Source organism: Dreissena polymorpha, chromosome 1 (assembly GCF_020536995.1).
Source record: "Dreissena polymorpha isolate Duluth1 chromosome 1, UMN_Dpol_1.0, whole genome shotgun sequence".
Lineage (NCBI taxonomy): Eukaryota > Metazoa > Mollusca > Bivalvia > Myida > Dreissenidae > Dreissena > Dreissena polymorpha.
In genome coordinates this window covers 110,971,824-110,988,447 of record NC_068355.1, presented here as the reverse complement: position 1 = coordinate 110,988,447, position 16,624 = coordinate 110,971,824, and the positions used below count along the sequence as shown (strand labels likewise).

Below are 16,624 nucleotides of genomic sequence, written 5' to 3'. Positions count from 1 at the left end.
CTGTCTGATTTATGATTTCTTTACCGCATAAGTACAATCAGCTGTCTCATTAGGAGACAAAGATATTCACTGTCGTTTCATGGTTTAGTGCGCATTTGTCTTAATAAATAACCCCAAACATTATTTACAGTCAATAAAACACGTGTTTTTACCAAGCAATAGTTGTCAATTTTAGGTGTGTTACAAATTCTGTGAAGATTTGTTCATACAACACACTAGACACAATTTTTGGTTTGCAACATATACCAGTAAAGGCGTTAGTACCCGCTGTTATTGTCTTTACTGGGCACTGGCTATAATTATTTTTTTTGAAATACACAATTTTTTCATTATTTTACCTTATAAAGAATATTGATTGATTTGAAGTGATTTCCTTGTTCATATTGATTAATTACAGTTAGCTTAAAAGTACACACCCACTTGAGCAAGCATATTGAGAATTGAGCCATGTTCTGAGAAAACTAGGCTTAATGCATGTGCGTAAAGTGTCATCCCAGATTAGCCTGTGCAGTCCGCACAGGCTTATCAGGGACGCACAGGCTAATCAGGGACGACACTTTCTGCCTTAACTTGATTTTCGGTAAGGAGGGACTTCCTTGAAACTAAAAATACCATAAAAGCGGAAAGTGTTGTCCCTGATTAGCTTGTGCAGACTGCACAGGTTCATCTGGGACGACACTTTACGCACATGCATTTTGCCCAGTTTTCTCAGAACGCGGCTCAATATATCTTGACAATTGTGGAGCTTTATGTTTCTGTATCAGATACATAAGTACCATGCTCAACTAAAAGCCTGGGCTATTTTTGGTCAAACACCATTTAATCCAGACTATTCATTCTGTTTTTGGTCAAAGACTGGTTAACCAGAGCTGTACATTCTGTTTTTGGTGAACAGTATTTGCATTCTGTTTTTGATAAAGTTTTGCTATACTGTTTTTTTGTCAACAGTGCTGTACATGGTGTTTTTGGTCAACAGTGCTCTACATTCTGTTTTTATGCTCCCAAAAATTTTGTGGGGGGGAGCATATAGTTGCCGCTTCGTCTGTCCGTGCGTGTGTCCATCCGTGCACAATTTTTGTCCGGGCTATTTCTCAGCAATTAATGACCGGAATTCAATTAAACTTTATGGGAAGCTTCACTACCAAGAGGAAATGTGCATATTATCAGCCGGTTCTGGTCGGATGATTTTTCACAGAGTTATGGCCCTTTGAAATTTTCCATTAACTGTATATATAGTGCAATTCTTGTCCCCCCAACTACTAGATGTTTCCTTTTATCTGAATATATAGTGCAATATTGTGACAAAAAAAAACTTTGGGGAGCATCACCCGTCTCCGACGGTTTCTTGTTTGGTCAAGTCTTGGTTAAGTAGGACTGCACATTTTTATGCCCCCCCCCCCTTCGAAGAAGAGGGGGTATATTGTTTTGAACATGTCGGTAAGTCCGTCTGTCCGTTGGTCTGTCCGCCGAATGGTTTTCGGATGATAACTCAAGAATGCTTAGGCATAAGATCATGAAACTTCATAGGTACATTGATCATGACTCCCAGATGACCCCTATTGATTTTTAGGTCAATAGGTCAAAGGTCAAGGTCACGGTGACTAGAACCAGTAAAATGGTTTCCTGATAACTCAAGAACGCTTACGCCTAGGATCATGAAACTTCATAGGTACATTGATCATGACTTGCAGATGACCCCTATTGATTTTCAGGTGACTAGGTCAAAGGTCAAGGTCATGGTGACTCGACACAGAAAAATGGTTTCCAGATAATAACTCAAGAATGCTTACGCCTAGGATCATGAAACTTCATAGGTACATTGATCATGACTCACAGATGACCCCTATTGCTTTTCAGGTCACTAGGTCAAAGGTCAAGGTCACGGTGACTTGAACCAGTTAAGTGGTTTCCGGATGGTAACTCAAGAATGCTTACGCCTTGTTTTTGGTCAGGCACTAGTTAACCAGAGCTGATGATTCTATTTTTGGTTAAATACTGGTTAACCAGCACTATACATTCTGCTCTGGTCATGCATTGGTTAACCAGTTAATATACATTCTTTTTTTGGGTGGCACAATGGTTAAACTGAGTTAATATACATTCTGTTTTTGTTGACACAATGGTTAACCAGTTAATATACATTCTGTTTTTGGTGGCACAATGGTTAACCAGTTAATATACATTCTGTTTTTGGTGGCACAATGGTTAACCAGTTAATATACATTTTGTTTTTGGTGGCACAATGGTTAACCAGTTAATATACATTCCATTTTTGGTGGCACAATGGTTAACCAGTTAATATACATTCTGCTTTGGTGGCACAATGGTTAACCAGTTAATATACATTCTGTTTTTGGTGGCACAATGGTTAACCTGTTAATATACATTCTGCTTTGGAGGCACAATGGTTAACCAGTTAATATACATTCTATTTTTGGTCAAACACTGGTTAACAAGCGCTGTACATTCTTTTTTTCAGAGGCAAGCAGTATTCAGCCGGCTGATTCCAACTCGCCCAAGCAACCGTTTGTCCCGTGCAAGGTGTGCGGGGATCGGGCCTCAGGGTACCATTATGGTGTGACCAGCTGTGAGGGATGTAAGGTACGTAATTGGGTTTATTTGAGCCAAGCTCTGGAGAAACAGTGCTAAATGCCTGTGTGTTAAGTGTCGTCCCAGATTAGCCTGCACTGTCCACACAGGCTAATCAGGGACGACACTTTTTGCATAAAAAGGATTTTCCCTAAGAAGAGACTTACTTTCAATGAAAAAACTAAAAAAGCTGATAGTGTTGTCTCTGATTAGCCTGTGTGATTTGCACAGGCTAATCTGGGACAACACTTAACCCACATGCGTTAAACCCCCTTTTCCCAGAGCGCGGCTCATATAGATTTTTTGGCTGTATAAGCATTTTCAGCCATTCCATCGTTCAGTTAAGGTATTTCTTGGTTTGCTAAGCTAATCTATATTGCATACAATGCCAGCATGGTGTTTTGTAAACGCATAATTGAATTTTTAACGCCAAACATATCATCAAAGTATGACAATGACAACATTGCCTGTGTTTATAAAAACTCGCGCTATGGATAAAAGCAATTTTTGCAGAAATATGTATAGTATATTTGTTATTAAAATAACCAGAAAGAATACATTTTAAATAAAAAACATCTTAAACATTATACTTATTGTTTCACAGGAGGGGACTTATGGTTTGCGCTCTGTGTGTCCGTCAGTCCATGAGTCTGTATGTCACACTTTTCTGGATCCTGCGATAACTTTAAAAGTTCTTCATATTTTTTCATGAAACTTGAAACATGGATAGATGGCAATAAGGACATTATGCAGTGCATAATATGCACGTAATTTCATTTTCTTCCTACGTCAAAAATTCTGATTTCTATGGCAACAAATACAAAAAAATCTGACAATATTGGAGCCGGTAACCTTGCTGCGTTTCAAGGCGTTTAGACAAATGTCAAAGCAGACTATCCAGTTGTTATGACATATGAAAGTAGACTTGCTGATAGTATGATACCAAAATAGAAAATGATAGATGCGAATATGAATATGTTTATTGTCTTATGATTGTTGAATGCACAATGTGATAGTAGTGTTTTTCCCAGGCCCTTTTTGTGTGGCACTGGGCCATGCTACCCTTCTTTAGCGCCCCTCTGCCCGTTTCAAAAGCAAAAGGCCACATGCCGTTATTGATAACATCTTATTTGCCCCTTTACCAAACTTCTAAGCGGACTAGTATCAGAGAAGGGCCCCAAGGCAGCGAAGAAGCGCGCGGTTATGAATTAGTCATGCGTGAATAACCCAGTGTCAATATCTACAGATCATTTCAGTGGCTTTGATATACCAACCACACTAATCGGTCCCTAATGTGTACTTTTTTGCCTAAACTGCGCATTAAAATGCCATGCCACAAAATGTCATATTTGTGCTTATAAACATGTAAGTGAACAACAGGCCAACAATCGCTTTAATTAAATTTGTATGAAAATATTTTTCTTGTATGCGAGAATATTACATTACTAATATTTCTCAAGCTACAACTAGTACATAACTACAACTAAAAGGTCTACTTCTACTGTAATTAAACTATTGAAGATTTTTATAAAATTAGCCTTGCTCTGTGAAAACGGGGCTTAATGCATGTTTGTAAAGTTTCATCCCATATGCACACACTACATGGGGAGGATACTTTCTGCCTACAATAGATTTTTGCTTAGAAGTGACTTCCTATAAATGAAAATGACCATAAATGTGTTAAGGTTGGTCCCTCAGTAGCCTGTGCAGACTGCAATTGGGACCACATGAAACGAACATGTTATATGCCCTGTTTTCCCAGAATGAGGCTCATATATTAAAAACTATATTGCAGGGATTTTTTCGGCGTAGCATACAGAAGCAGATTGAGTACCGCTGTCTGCGGGACGGCAAATGTATGGTGATACGTCTTAATAGAAACCGGTGTCAGTACTGCCGTTTTAAGAAGTGTTTGGCCGTGGGAATGTCAAGAGATTGTAAGTATTGCAATTCACTGTGGTTGATGTTTTTGAGAAAAAGAATAAGTACTTCAATGTACTGAGTTTGATGAGTTTTAGGGGGAAAAGGGGGGCACAAATAGAACAACCCAATTACAACTTTTAACTTCTCCGTGCTATAGCTTATCCTTGTTAAATGCTGCTTTTAGTGGCATGTTCTTGGATTATATCGGAGACGCATTTATGGTTTATTTTAAAATGTTCAGTTAAGTGTACATAATTAACACCTAGAATGAATTAAATATTTTGTGATCACCCATTGTCTGTTGTCCTTGCATAAGTTTGTTGTCCATCAGTCATTTACCACAGGGTAAATGATAAGCCTTACCAAATGTCACATTGTACATAAAATACAACATGTACAATATTGTTAATTCATGTTTATTATACTGCCATAACATATCATCATACATAGTCACCGGATTCATGTTAACCCTTTGCATGCTGGGAAATTTTTCGTCTGCTAAAATGTTGTCTGCTGAATTTCTAAAATTAGCATTTTCTTCGATTATTTTCAAAGAATACTATCAGAATAGCAAACAGTTTGGATCCTGATGAGACGCCACGTTCTGTGGCGTCTCATCTGGATCCAAACTGTTTGCAAAGGCCTTTAAAATTCGGTTCCAGCACTGAAAGGGTTAATGTTGAATCCTGGAGCACGCTGGTAAGGGTCTGGCTGCCAACAGTTTTAAGCTCATCTATTTTTTGAAAAAAAATTATGAGCTATTGTCATCACCTTGGCGTCAGCGTCGGCGTTGGCGTCCGGTTAAGTTTTTCGTTTAGGTCCACTTTTCTCATAAAGTATCAATGCTATTGCATTCAAACTTGGTACACTTACTTACTATCATGAGGGGACTGGGCAGGCAAAGTTAGATAACTCTGGCTTGCATTTTGACAGAATTATGTGCCCTTTTTATACTTAGAAAATTGAAAATTTTGGTTAAGTTTGTGTTTAGGTCCATTTTATTCCTTAAGTATCAAAGCTATTGCTTTCATACTTGCAGCACATTCTAACTATCATAAGGGGACTGTGCAGGCAAAGTTATGTAACTCTGACTGGCATTTTGACAGAATTATGTGCCCTTTTTATACTTAGAAAATTGAAAATTTGGTTAAGTTTTGTGTTTTGGTCCACTTTACCCCTAAAGTATCATAGATATTGCTTTCATACTTGGAACACTCGCAAACTATCATAAGGGGACAGTAAAGGACAAGTTGCATAACTTTGGTTCTCATTTTTACGGAATTATGGCCTTTTTTTGACTTAGTAACTTTGAATATATGGTAAATTGTGTGTTTAGATCCACTTTACTTCTAAAGTATCAAGACTATTGCTTTCAAACTTCAAATACTTTCATGCTATCATGAGGGTACTGTACCTGGCAAGTTGAATTTTACCTTGACCTTTGAATGACCTTGACTCTCAAGGTCAAATTATTAAATTTTGCAAAAATTGCCATAACTTCTTTATTTATGATTATATTTGATTGATACTTTCACAAAACTACTCTTGCCTGACATACCACAATAGACTACTCCCCCCCGAATCCCCCCCCCCTAATTTTTTTATATTTTTTTTAAGATCATCTCACAAATGACCACCACACCCTCACACTATACCCCCCCCCCCCCCCATTGTTAAAAAACACAAATATTGATTTATTTAATTTTGTTTTTTCGTTTTTTTGTTTGCATTCTTGGAAGATAATGTAATAAATGTCCACACTCCCACACTCCCACACTATACACCCCTCTTCACTCCACCCCTCCCTCCTTTGTGATTGAAATTGAGAGTCCCTTCACCTTTACAAAGAAAATAGATGAGCAGTCTGCACCCGCAAGGTGGTGGGTGCTCTTGTTTGATTTTTGAACTTAAATATACAAACTTGAAAATGACTGAATACATCTCCTTGATTAGAATATTTTGTGGACTTGTTTGATAGCAACTATATTACACTTATGCAGGTAACAAGTTTTGAGGTAAATGTCAAAAATCTGTTTTAACAAAATGCATATTTCTTGTAAATTACATTATAAGAGATATACAGTGTTGCTATTTGAGTGCGCTTATTTTGTTGTATACATATTTCATACTGTTGCAACTTTAAAGTTAAAGTAAGTGTAACCCCTTTATGCCTAGCGTCTAGAAAAAAGGCCTTGGCAAACAGCGTAGACCCAGATGAGACACCGCATAATGCGGCATCTCATCTGGGTCTGCGCTGTTTGCTTAAAAGGAATTTCTGTACGAAATATTCTAAATATAGAAATAAATATACTAGACATCCCTAATTTTGGAAATAAATTGATCCAATTTAGAAGGATGGGAGAGTCCACTAGGCATAAATAGGTTAACTGTACTGTAAATCAAGAGTATTATAGATTGTTTAAATAAGAATGCTCAAATGCACACACACTTAAGACTTGGCTAAAGTATCAAATGATTCGATCGATTTTTAGTCAGCTCTATGCCAAAATGTATTTTGGTTCATAAAAGATTTAAGAAGGTAAGGGGATTTAAACAATTTATAAGCATTCACTTAAAAAAACATAAGGTGTATTTTTGTTTGAACAATGGTTCATTGACCCCGAATGCACCCAGACTTATTAAAACATCATTAAAAATAATTATACAATGGTTGAGAGCAATAAAATGTTGTATCTGTTCAAAACTTCTGTGTTAGATACACTATTTACACGTTCAACCGCAGATATTATTTAAAGCCAGAACATATTTGATTGGCATGTCTGGGATCTGTGCCACTAGGCCAGTAGAGCAGTGTAATGGTTAATCATGGCCACATGAAAGCAATGTGCCCAGGATCTCTTTATAATGTTTAAGCAGTGTACTGAGGTATGCAGAAAACTGTAGTACATTATTGGATTTTATGTAATAGGCTGGTGCACTCAGTTTGTGAACTACCTATTTAAAGGGGAAAGGGAGACAACTGCTACTGTTCTATGAAGTGTCTGTTTGGGATGCTTGTATATGATTTGAGCCTTGCTGTGCTAAAAAGGGGCTTAATGCATGTGCTGTAAGTGTCGTCCCAGATCAGGGATGGGGGATTCCCTTTTAATGGAATTCTTTATTTGAAGGAGGTCTCTTCTCTGGAAAAATCTAGTTTAGGCAGACTGCACAGGCTTAGTGCGCCGAATAAGCCAATGGCTACAAGTAAGGTAGTTTGGCTAAAAAAAACCCCATTTGGCTACAAGTATTTTTTCCTAATCACCCATAAAATATATAAGATAATAATAAATCAGACATTATCAAGGAAAGTTGCCTACATAAAATTTTGAGCCAGGCGGAGACTAATCTGGGACGACACTTTACGCACATTCATTAAATCCTATTTTTCCAGATGGAGGCTCATTTATGACAAGTTTTTAATACAAAAGAAGCTGATACAGGCTTATCTGGGACAACACTTTTTGACTACAGTGAAGTCAGGTTTTGACATTTAAAGGTGGCCCAACTGTCTGTGACAACCATATTTTTACCATAACTCAGTGATTATTTTTGCTTTTTTATGCTCCCCGAAATAAAATTTTGGCGGAGCATATAGTTGCCAGTTTGTCCTTCCTTACTTACTTCCTTACTTCCGTTTTTCATAGCGCCTTCAATACTTTACCAATCGCTTTCATATTTGGCATGTAGGTACCTTGCATGGTCCTCTACCTTTTGATGAGGTTTGAGATCACTCGGGTCAAGGTCACCGAGTCTAACAATGGATTTTTTTAGGTGTTTATTAACACATACATTGACAAAGCGCATCATCGGGGAGCATCCATCAGTTTCACTGATATTCTTGTTTGTTGCAGCCTGTGTCATTTGGATTGGGAAATTTAGAGCAATAAAACCATGAAATTGGGAAAAATCGCGCAATCAACCATGAAATTGGAAAAAAAATAGAAAAAATGAAGCTTAATATGCTTATAAGTTACAGAATTAAAATTGTTTTTATGTTTGGCAGCATTTTAATGTTAGAAATTAATTAGTTGATGCTGTAATTTCTTCTTACAATGAAGCCAATGGTTAGTTTATATCCTGTCACATGAAAATTTCGTAAAGTATTTTGTAAAATAAAGTTAACACCTAAACAATTAGTGTTCCTTATAGCAATAGCCGCAATTTCAACACTGGATGTGATATGATTACATAGATTTTTGTAGATACAAAATGCTCGTTTTTATTTATTTGTGACCACAATTAATTCCATTTTAATTTCCCGCAAATATATCTATTCATACGACACACGAACACCATGTTAGTGTTCATGTGTCCTATGAATAGATATCGTTGCGGGAAATTAAAAGGGAAAAACAACGAGCACTTTGTATCTATAAACATCTATTTTACCAGACCACACCGGCTTTGAAATTTCGGCAATTGCCATAAGGAACACTGATTTTTAATTGGTTAAGTTTATTTTACGAAATATTGTAAGAAATTTTCATTGATTTTGAGTAGTAATGTTACTTTAAACTTGCAATAATCTATAGATTCTTTAATACAACATTTAAACATAGCCTCTTTCAGTTAATTAAGTTCAATACAGAATTTTTTTTAAGGGGCCTTTTCACGTTTTGGTAAATTGACAAAATTAAAAAAAGTTGTTTCCGATTCGCCAATTTTCGTTTTAGTTATGATGTTTGTGAGGAAACAGTAATACTGAACATTTACCATGCTCTAAAATAGCCATTATATGCATCTTTTGAAGATTTAAAAACCTGAAAATTATAAAGCGTTGCAAAGCGAAATGATTGAATATTTTGGAGAGTTCTGTTGTTGTCGTTATATTTTGTGAAACTAAGAGGGTTGCTTATATATATTATAAAATACATCTGTCCTTATAAGCACGGATGAGAGAGTGGTCTAAGTGGTAGACTTTTACTCCAGGACTCCAGGGGTCAGTGATTGGAGGGTTACTTTTTTAACCAGGTTTTCCGAAGGAAAAAACTGGTTATTAGATTGGCGAATGTCGGCGGGCTGGCGGGCGGGCTGGAGGGCGGAACAAGCTTGTATGGGCCATAAATTGTTGTTCATTGTGAGATTTTAAAATCATTTGGCACATTTGTTCACCATCATTAGACGGTGCATCGCGCGAAAGAATTACGTCTATATCTCCAAGGTCAAGGTCACACATTGAGTTCAAAGGTCAAAAATGGCCATAAATGAGCTTGTCCGGGCCATATCTATGTCATTCATTGTGAGATTTTTAAATCATTTGGCACATTTGTTCACCATCATTAGACGGTGTGTCGCCAAAAAGAATTACGCCGATATCTCTAAGGTCAAGGTCACACTTTGAGTTCAAAGGTCAAAAATGGCCATAAATGAGCTTGTCTGGGCCATAACTATGTCATTCATGGTGAGATTTTAAAATCATTTGGCACATTTGTTTACCATCATTAAACAATCAGTTCAGTTTGAGTTGTCTCCCTGTATCAGACTTTTTTTAAAATTGAAAACCTGGTTTTGTGACAATTTTGTCCCTTGTTTTTCTTTTTTTTTAAACTTTTATTCTTGATTTTTTACTGGAGCGTTTTAGATCAAACGTTTATCAATATAAAGCATTTAATGACAAACTTGAATACATGCCAAAATCTGTGAAAAGGCTCCGTTAATTACATATCATATTTGGAAAACATAAACAACTATTAACATAAACACTTTAGTTTTATTGTTGTGTTGATGATGTATATTAAACGGAGTTCAATTAATCTACAGTCCAACCCCTACTTCCGGTCACCCCTCATCGCCGGTCACCCCGTGTAGGCGGCCGGTCTGTGCCGCGACCGTCGATAAACACTATATTATGCACCCCTCTTAAGCGGTAACCCCGTTTCTCCGGCCAGCGGCCAGCAATTTTGCATCCCAAATGCTAAATTCCCCCCATATGAGTGGTCACGCGCAAGTAAGTCAGTCATGTACATTGGCAAAAGTACACAGACGCAGCGGCGAAAAAATCGATATGTACTTCCAGTCTGCGGTTTAGGCTCTGTAGTACTGACGTGTGATGTGTGATCAACATTTTGACAGCCGGTTTGCAAATTGCAATTAATTAGCGGCGGATTATCGGGTTAAAAGCAATACGAGACCGTTTGATCTTTTTGTTTCCGCACGTGCGAATATCACCTAATATTACTGGTAAGGAGATTCTTAATTTATAATTTATTATTTGTAGCTCATACTATTTCAAGCACACATTTATGACAATTATCGGCTAATTAAAAGTTAAAAAGAACAACAAAACTTTTAACCGAAATCAACTGATCTACATGTTCTCTGTGCTACAAAGTTTTTATCCAAAAATCAATACACGCATGCTTTCGAACCATAGTATGGCGTGACATTGTACATTGGTGCATAATTTTCGCGCGCTTTTGTCGGGACAAAGGAAATACACAATGATAGAATTTGTAAACGTCTCGTTAACATTAAACAATTGGGATCGTGTTTCGGATTACAAATAATTTTTCTCATTTGGGAATAAAACAAAACATTTATATTTGTTTTATATTTACAATGATTTCAATATTAATTTTGATAAAACCCTTTACGCGGCAAAAAAAATGTTTTTATAATATTATGCATGAAAAGCACGATTACCAGGAGGATTACACCCAGTTGCTATTATCAGTCTCTTAAGTAACTGGCCACGATTTTATCGTAAAGGAGATCACTGTCGGGACCAATTCGTGCGGTAGGTATTCAAAGCCATAAAACTGCAATAAACCGATTAAATTATCGATTTATAGTGACACGGGAGTTATTCACGCATAACTGATTCACAACTGTTCCCATCTTAAGTGCATTGGGGCCATACAACGCGCATTGTGTAAACAATGAATCATGAGAATGATTCTTTTTCATTGACTTGATTCTGATGATGATGATATTGATGATGATTAGAAAGATGAATAGAATTATTTTTTGAATGAAAATGTTGTCTTATAGCTGATTTTAGAAAGGAAGAAATAAAATTATTTTAAGTCTATACCTTGTTTAGTACATGTACACATATTTACCTTTTTTTTATACAAAAATTGAACAGTTGGCCATGCACTCATCAACTCCACTCCCTATGACCCAACCCCCTCTTAAGAGGCCACCCCGCTTAAGCAGCCAATTTGGCTGTTTCCCTTGACTGGCTGCTTAAGAGGGGTTGGACTGTATTTCATTTGTTTACCTTTCAATATTTTGCATTCGACATCTTCATTTCAATGCTATTTCAGTAGACTATACAGCGTAACAAACATAATAAAGCAGAATATGCATATGAATCAGATTATACTCAGATCCATTAACATATAAATAAAATCATGTTTGTCTCTTTCCATTTTTAGAACGATACTTGTCTTAAATGCTTTCACTTTGCGAGTAGACTGAGTTAGTGACACTTATTCACTTTGCAGATTTCCAGGTTGTACCTTAAACCAAGTCTTTATCGTTAGTTGACACATGCATTACATTTTTCCCTAATTACCACATGGTATCCGTAGATAATTTGATTGTTATTTGTAATTTTCGCCGTTTATTGTAATTTGTCTTCTGCTTGCCGCCATCTAGGAGGATGATGTAAAAACAGGCCTGCTCAGTTGTGATACTTCTACTATCTCTGGTATTCTTGGCAATATAGAGATGTGTAAAATCGTACATATTCAGCTTCATTTGCAAGACAATACTTAGGTCAGTTGTAATTCGGGGACAACTTGACACGCTTGGTTGGCACTCGTTCCATGACATAATTGCTGTATAACATGATAATCGTATTGAGTTTATTGGGAAAATGTGCCAATTTTTTTGGTATTTTGGTCAGATTTTTGTGATTTTTTTTTAATTTTTGCAATTGGGAAGCAGCTGGATATTAGCGGTAATTTTGGGCAAGAAAAATAACTGGGCACTGACCCATATATCATAGGATAAGGCACATTTTTCTCAAGCCATCTGTTCAAAAACAATTATATTGGATGATTGTCTTCTTAAAATGGTTGTTTAACTACAACATCTTATCTACTAAGAGATTTTTATTCACATTAATTTCATATAGAGATTTCAAAACTTAAGTCCAAATAACTAGTCACAAAGGAGTATCTATAATTGAAACAAACAAGATTAGTTCTCATCTGAATTACTTTTTACTGTTTATTACTTTGATTAAGAAGACTACTTTAGGTAACATTAATTTTACACATATGTTGGTTCAGCTGATAACTGTTGTAACATGTGTGTATATTCTTTGTATGTCCCCCTCCGACCGAAAAAGGTGGGTATATTGTTTTGCTGGATGTAGAATGATTGGTCTATCTGTCTGTAGACAAGTTTGTTCCCATTCAATTTCGAATGTGAATGAATTGACCTATTGGCTTGATTCTTACGATGTGCATTGGCCTTTGCCAGAAGATGAACTGACGGACTGATTGGCTTGATACATCACATGTGTATTGGCTTTGGACATAAGATGTCATTGAAATTGAAATTGGGGTCACTAGGTCAAAGGTAACTGTCACACTCAGTCTGAGAATTGTTTCCCATCAATAACTTAACAACTGATTCACTGAATGGCTTGATACTTCCCATGTGCATTGGCCTTGGACATTAGATGACCACTACTGAAATAGTTTTCACTAGGTCAAAGGTCAAGGTCACTGTCACACTAAGTGTGAAAATCGTATCTAATCAATAAGTCATCAACAAATTGACCAATTGGCTTGATACTTCACATGTGCATTGGTCATGGACAGAAGATGACCCCTACTGAAATTAGGGTCACTTGTTCAAAGGTCAAGGTCACTTTCATATTAAGCGTTAGTTTGGTTTCTGTTTAATATGTCATCAAATGATTGAGTGATGGGCTTCAAACTTTGCAGATGCATTGACTATTATGGTCAGTTTTGTCAAGGCCCTATTTGGAGGGGGGGGGGGGGGGGGGGGGGGGCATCTGTCTCTGACCGCGGAGCTCTTGTTATGTATGTTGTATTTAAATTCAAACTTACAGTCAAGATGAGAAAGAATTCGGTCACAACTATCAAACTTTAAGGACACCAATGTACTGGACGAGTGGATGAAAAAAGGAGTGACTGTTGAAAGAGACATTGATGTAAAAACACATATCTTTTTAGCTCATCTATTTTTTGAAAAAAAAAAAGAGCTATTGTCATCACCTTGGCGTCAGCGTCTGCTTCGGCGTCGGCGTCCGGTTAAGTTTTGCGTTTAGGTCCACTTTTCTCATAAAGTATCAATGCTATTGCATTCAAACTTGGTACACTTACTTACTATCATGAGGGGACTGGGCAGGCAAAGTTAGATAACTCTGGCTTGCATTTTGACAGAATTATGTGCCCTTTTTATACTTAGGAAATTGAACAGTTTGGTTAAGTTTTGTGTCCATTTTATTCCTTAAGTATCAAAGCTATTGCTTTCATACTTGCAGCACTTACTAACTATCATAAGGGGACTGTGCAGGCAAAGTTATGTAACTCTGACTGGCATTTTGACAGAATTATGTGCCCTTTTTATACTTAGAAAATTGAAAATTTGGTTAAGTTTTGTGTTTTGGTCCACTTTACCCCTAAAGTATCATAGATATTGCTTTCATACTTGGAACACTCGCAAACTATCATAAGGGGACAGTAAAGGACAAGTTGCATAACTTTGGTTCTCATTTTTACGGAATTATGGCCCTTTTTTTACTTAGTAACTTTGAATATATGGTAAAATTTTGTGTTTAGATCCACTTTACTTCTAAAGTATCAAGGCTATTGCTTTCAAACTTCAAATACTTTCATGCTATCATGAGGGTACTGTACCTGGCAAGTTGAATTTTACCTTGACCTTTGAATAACCTTGACTCAAGGTCAAATTATTAAATTTTGCTAAAATTGTCATAACTTCTTTATTTATGATTAGATTTGATTGATACTTTGACAAAACAACTCTTACCAGACATACCACTATAGACTCCACCCAAACCATCCCCCCCCCCCCCCTGAATCCCCCCACCTCAATTTTTTTTTTTTTTAAAGATCATCTAATAAATGACCACCACACCTTCACACTATACCCCCCCCCCCAACCCTCACCTCCAAAAAAATAAATATTTTTTTTTGAAACATTGTTAAAAAACACAAATATTTATTTTTATTATTTTATATTTGAAATACCGTCCAACCATCCCACCCAAGAATCCCCCCCCAAAAAAACAACAAAAAACAATAATTTGTTTTTGCATTTTTTTTTGCATTTTTGGAAGATAATGTAATAAAAGACCACACCCCCACACTATACACCCCTCTCCACTCCACTCCTCCCTCCTTTGTGATTGAAATTGAGATAGGTCCCTTCACCTTTAAAAAGAAAAATAGATGAGCGGTCTGCACCCGCAAGGCGGTGCTCTTGTTAAAAATGTTGTCCTGGATCAATTGTGCTTACACACTATGCATTTAGCCCAGTTATCACATGCATTTAGCAAGTTTTCTAACATAAATTTAGCCAAGTTTTCTCACACACATTATGCTTGGTTTTCTCACTTGCATTAAGATTTTCTCACATGCTTAAAACCCGATTTACTCACGTACATTAAGGCAGGTTTCCGCACATGCATTTAGCCAGGTTGTCTCTCAAGCCAGATTGTTGATCATGCATTAAGATAAATTAAGCCCAGTTCTCTCAAATGCATTAGCCAGGTTGTCTCACATGCATTAGGCCATGTTTTCTCACAAGCCTTATGCAAGATTTTCTCACATGCTTTAAGCATGATTTTCTCACTTAACATTAAGGCAGGTTTTTTCATATCATGACATGCATTAAGGCAGGTTTTGTCACATGCATGTAGCTCAGTTTCCGCATTATTCATTAACCCAGATTTTTTCACTTGTATAAGCCCAATTTTCTTACATGCATTTACCCAGGTGTTTTCACATACATTAAGCCCAATTTTAAACCAGGTTTTCCAAAGGAAAAAACTGGTTATTAGATTGGCGAATGTCGGCAGGCGGGCTGGTGGGCTGGCTGGCGGGCAGAACAAGCTTGTCCCAGCCATAACTTTGTCATTCCTTGTGAGATTTTAAAATCATTTGGCACATTTGTCCACCATCATAAGACAGTGTGTCGCGCGAAAGAATTACGTCGATATCTCCAAGGTCAAGGTCACCCTTTGAGTTCAAAGGTGAAAAATGGCCATAAATGAGCTTGTCCGGGCCATAACTATGTCATTTATTGTGAGATTTAAAAATCATTTGGCACATTTGTTCACCATCATTTGACGGTGTGTCGCACGAAAGAATTACGTCAATATCTCCAAGGTCAAGGTCACCACGACTAAAAATAGAGTTATTTTGAAACAAAGGGGGTTAATTTTAAACAATCCTTTCAGTTTGACTTGTCTCCCTTTATCAGACATTTTTTATCAAATTGAAAACCTGGTTTTGTGACAATTTTGTTCTTTGTCTCACTTGGTTTGATACCAAGTTTTCTGCCTTCATAAAGCTTAGTTTGCTCACATTCATTAAGCCCAGTTTTCTAGCAACTCATGTAACATTACTATTTTTTATCATTGGCTCCTTATTCCAAGTTTGCTAATGAATTGCTTTGTTTCACCAGGAACAAATGTACTACAACCTGAGCTTGCATCCAGTTTTCTCACTTTGCATTGGCTTGGATTTTAACTAGCCATCATGTTTTGTGACAAGAATTTCCCTATTTCAACCATTATCAAATGACAACAGGCCATGAATCAACCCTTTCCCACTTAGAAGCAAAGCAGAAATGCTATGTGCAAAAAGCATTAAACCAGAACAGCCTGCGAGTAACTTGCAGTCTGTTCAGGTTTAATGCTGTTTGCTGCTCATCTGTATCTAAGGGTTTGATATGAAGCCTTTAAAACTTGAATCTAGTAAGAAAGGTATTTGATTAAATTTAACTTTCTAAGGGAATACATGCATAAAAATACGTATCTAAAGGTAAAGGGTAACTTCCTAAGTCTTTAGCATTTAAAAAGGAAAATTCTTGCACTTTTTGTAGTTTTTATTTTGGGGGGAGCATATAGTCGCCGCTTCGTCCATCGTCCGTCAGTCCATCC

The 16,624-nt window shown here is 36.8% G+C and overlaps 1 protein-coding gene across 3 annotated transcripts in view; it reads left to right on the top strand.

The window, feature by feature from the left end:
* The window catches only part of LOC127844417 (ecdysone-induced protein 78C-like), a 120,319-nt gene that overhangs the window by 30,528 nt on the left and 73,167 nt on the right, over positions 1-16,624 (top strand). For all 3 annotated transcript variants that reach the window (XR_008032721.1, XR_008032720.1, XM_052374591.1), the window contains exons 2-3: positions 2,480-2,601; positions 4,385-4,526. Coding sequence is in view for 1 of the 3 variants with exons in the window: in XM_052374591.1 (XP_052230551.1) it covers positions 2,480-2,601; positions 4,385-4,526 (264 nt within the window). In the remaining 2 variants the exon portion in view is untranslated. The remainder of the gene's footprint in view (positions 1-2,479; positions 2,602-4,384; positions 4,527-16,624) is intronic.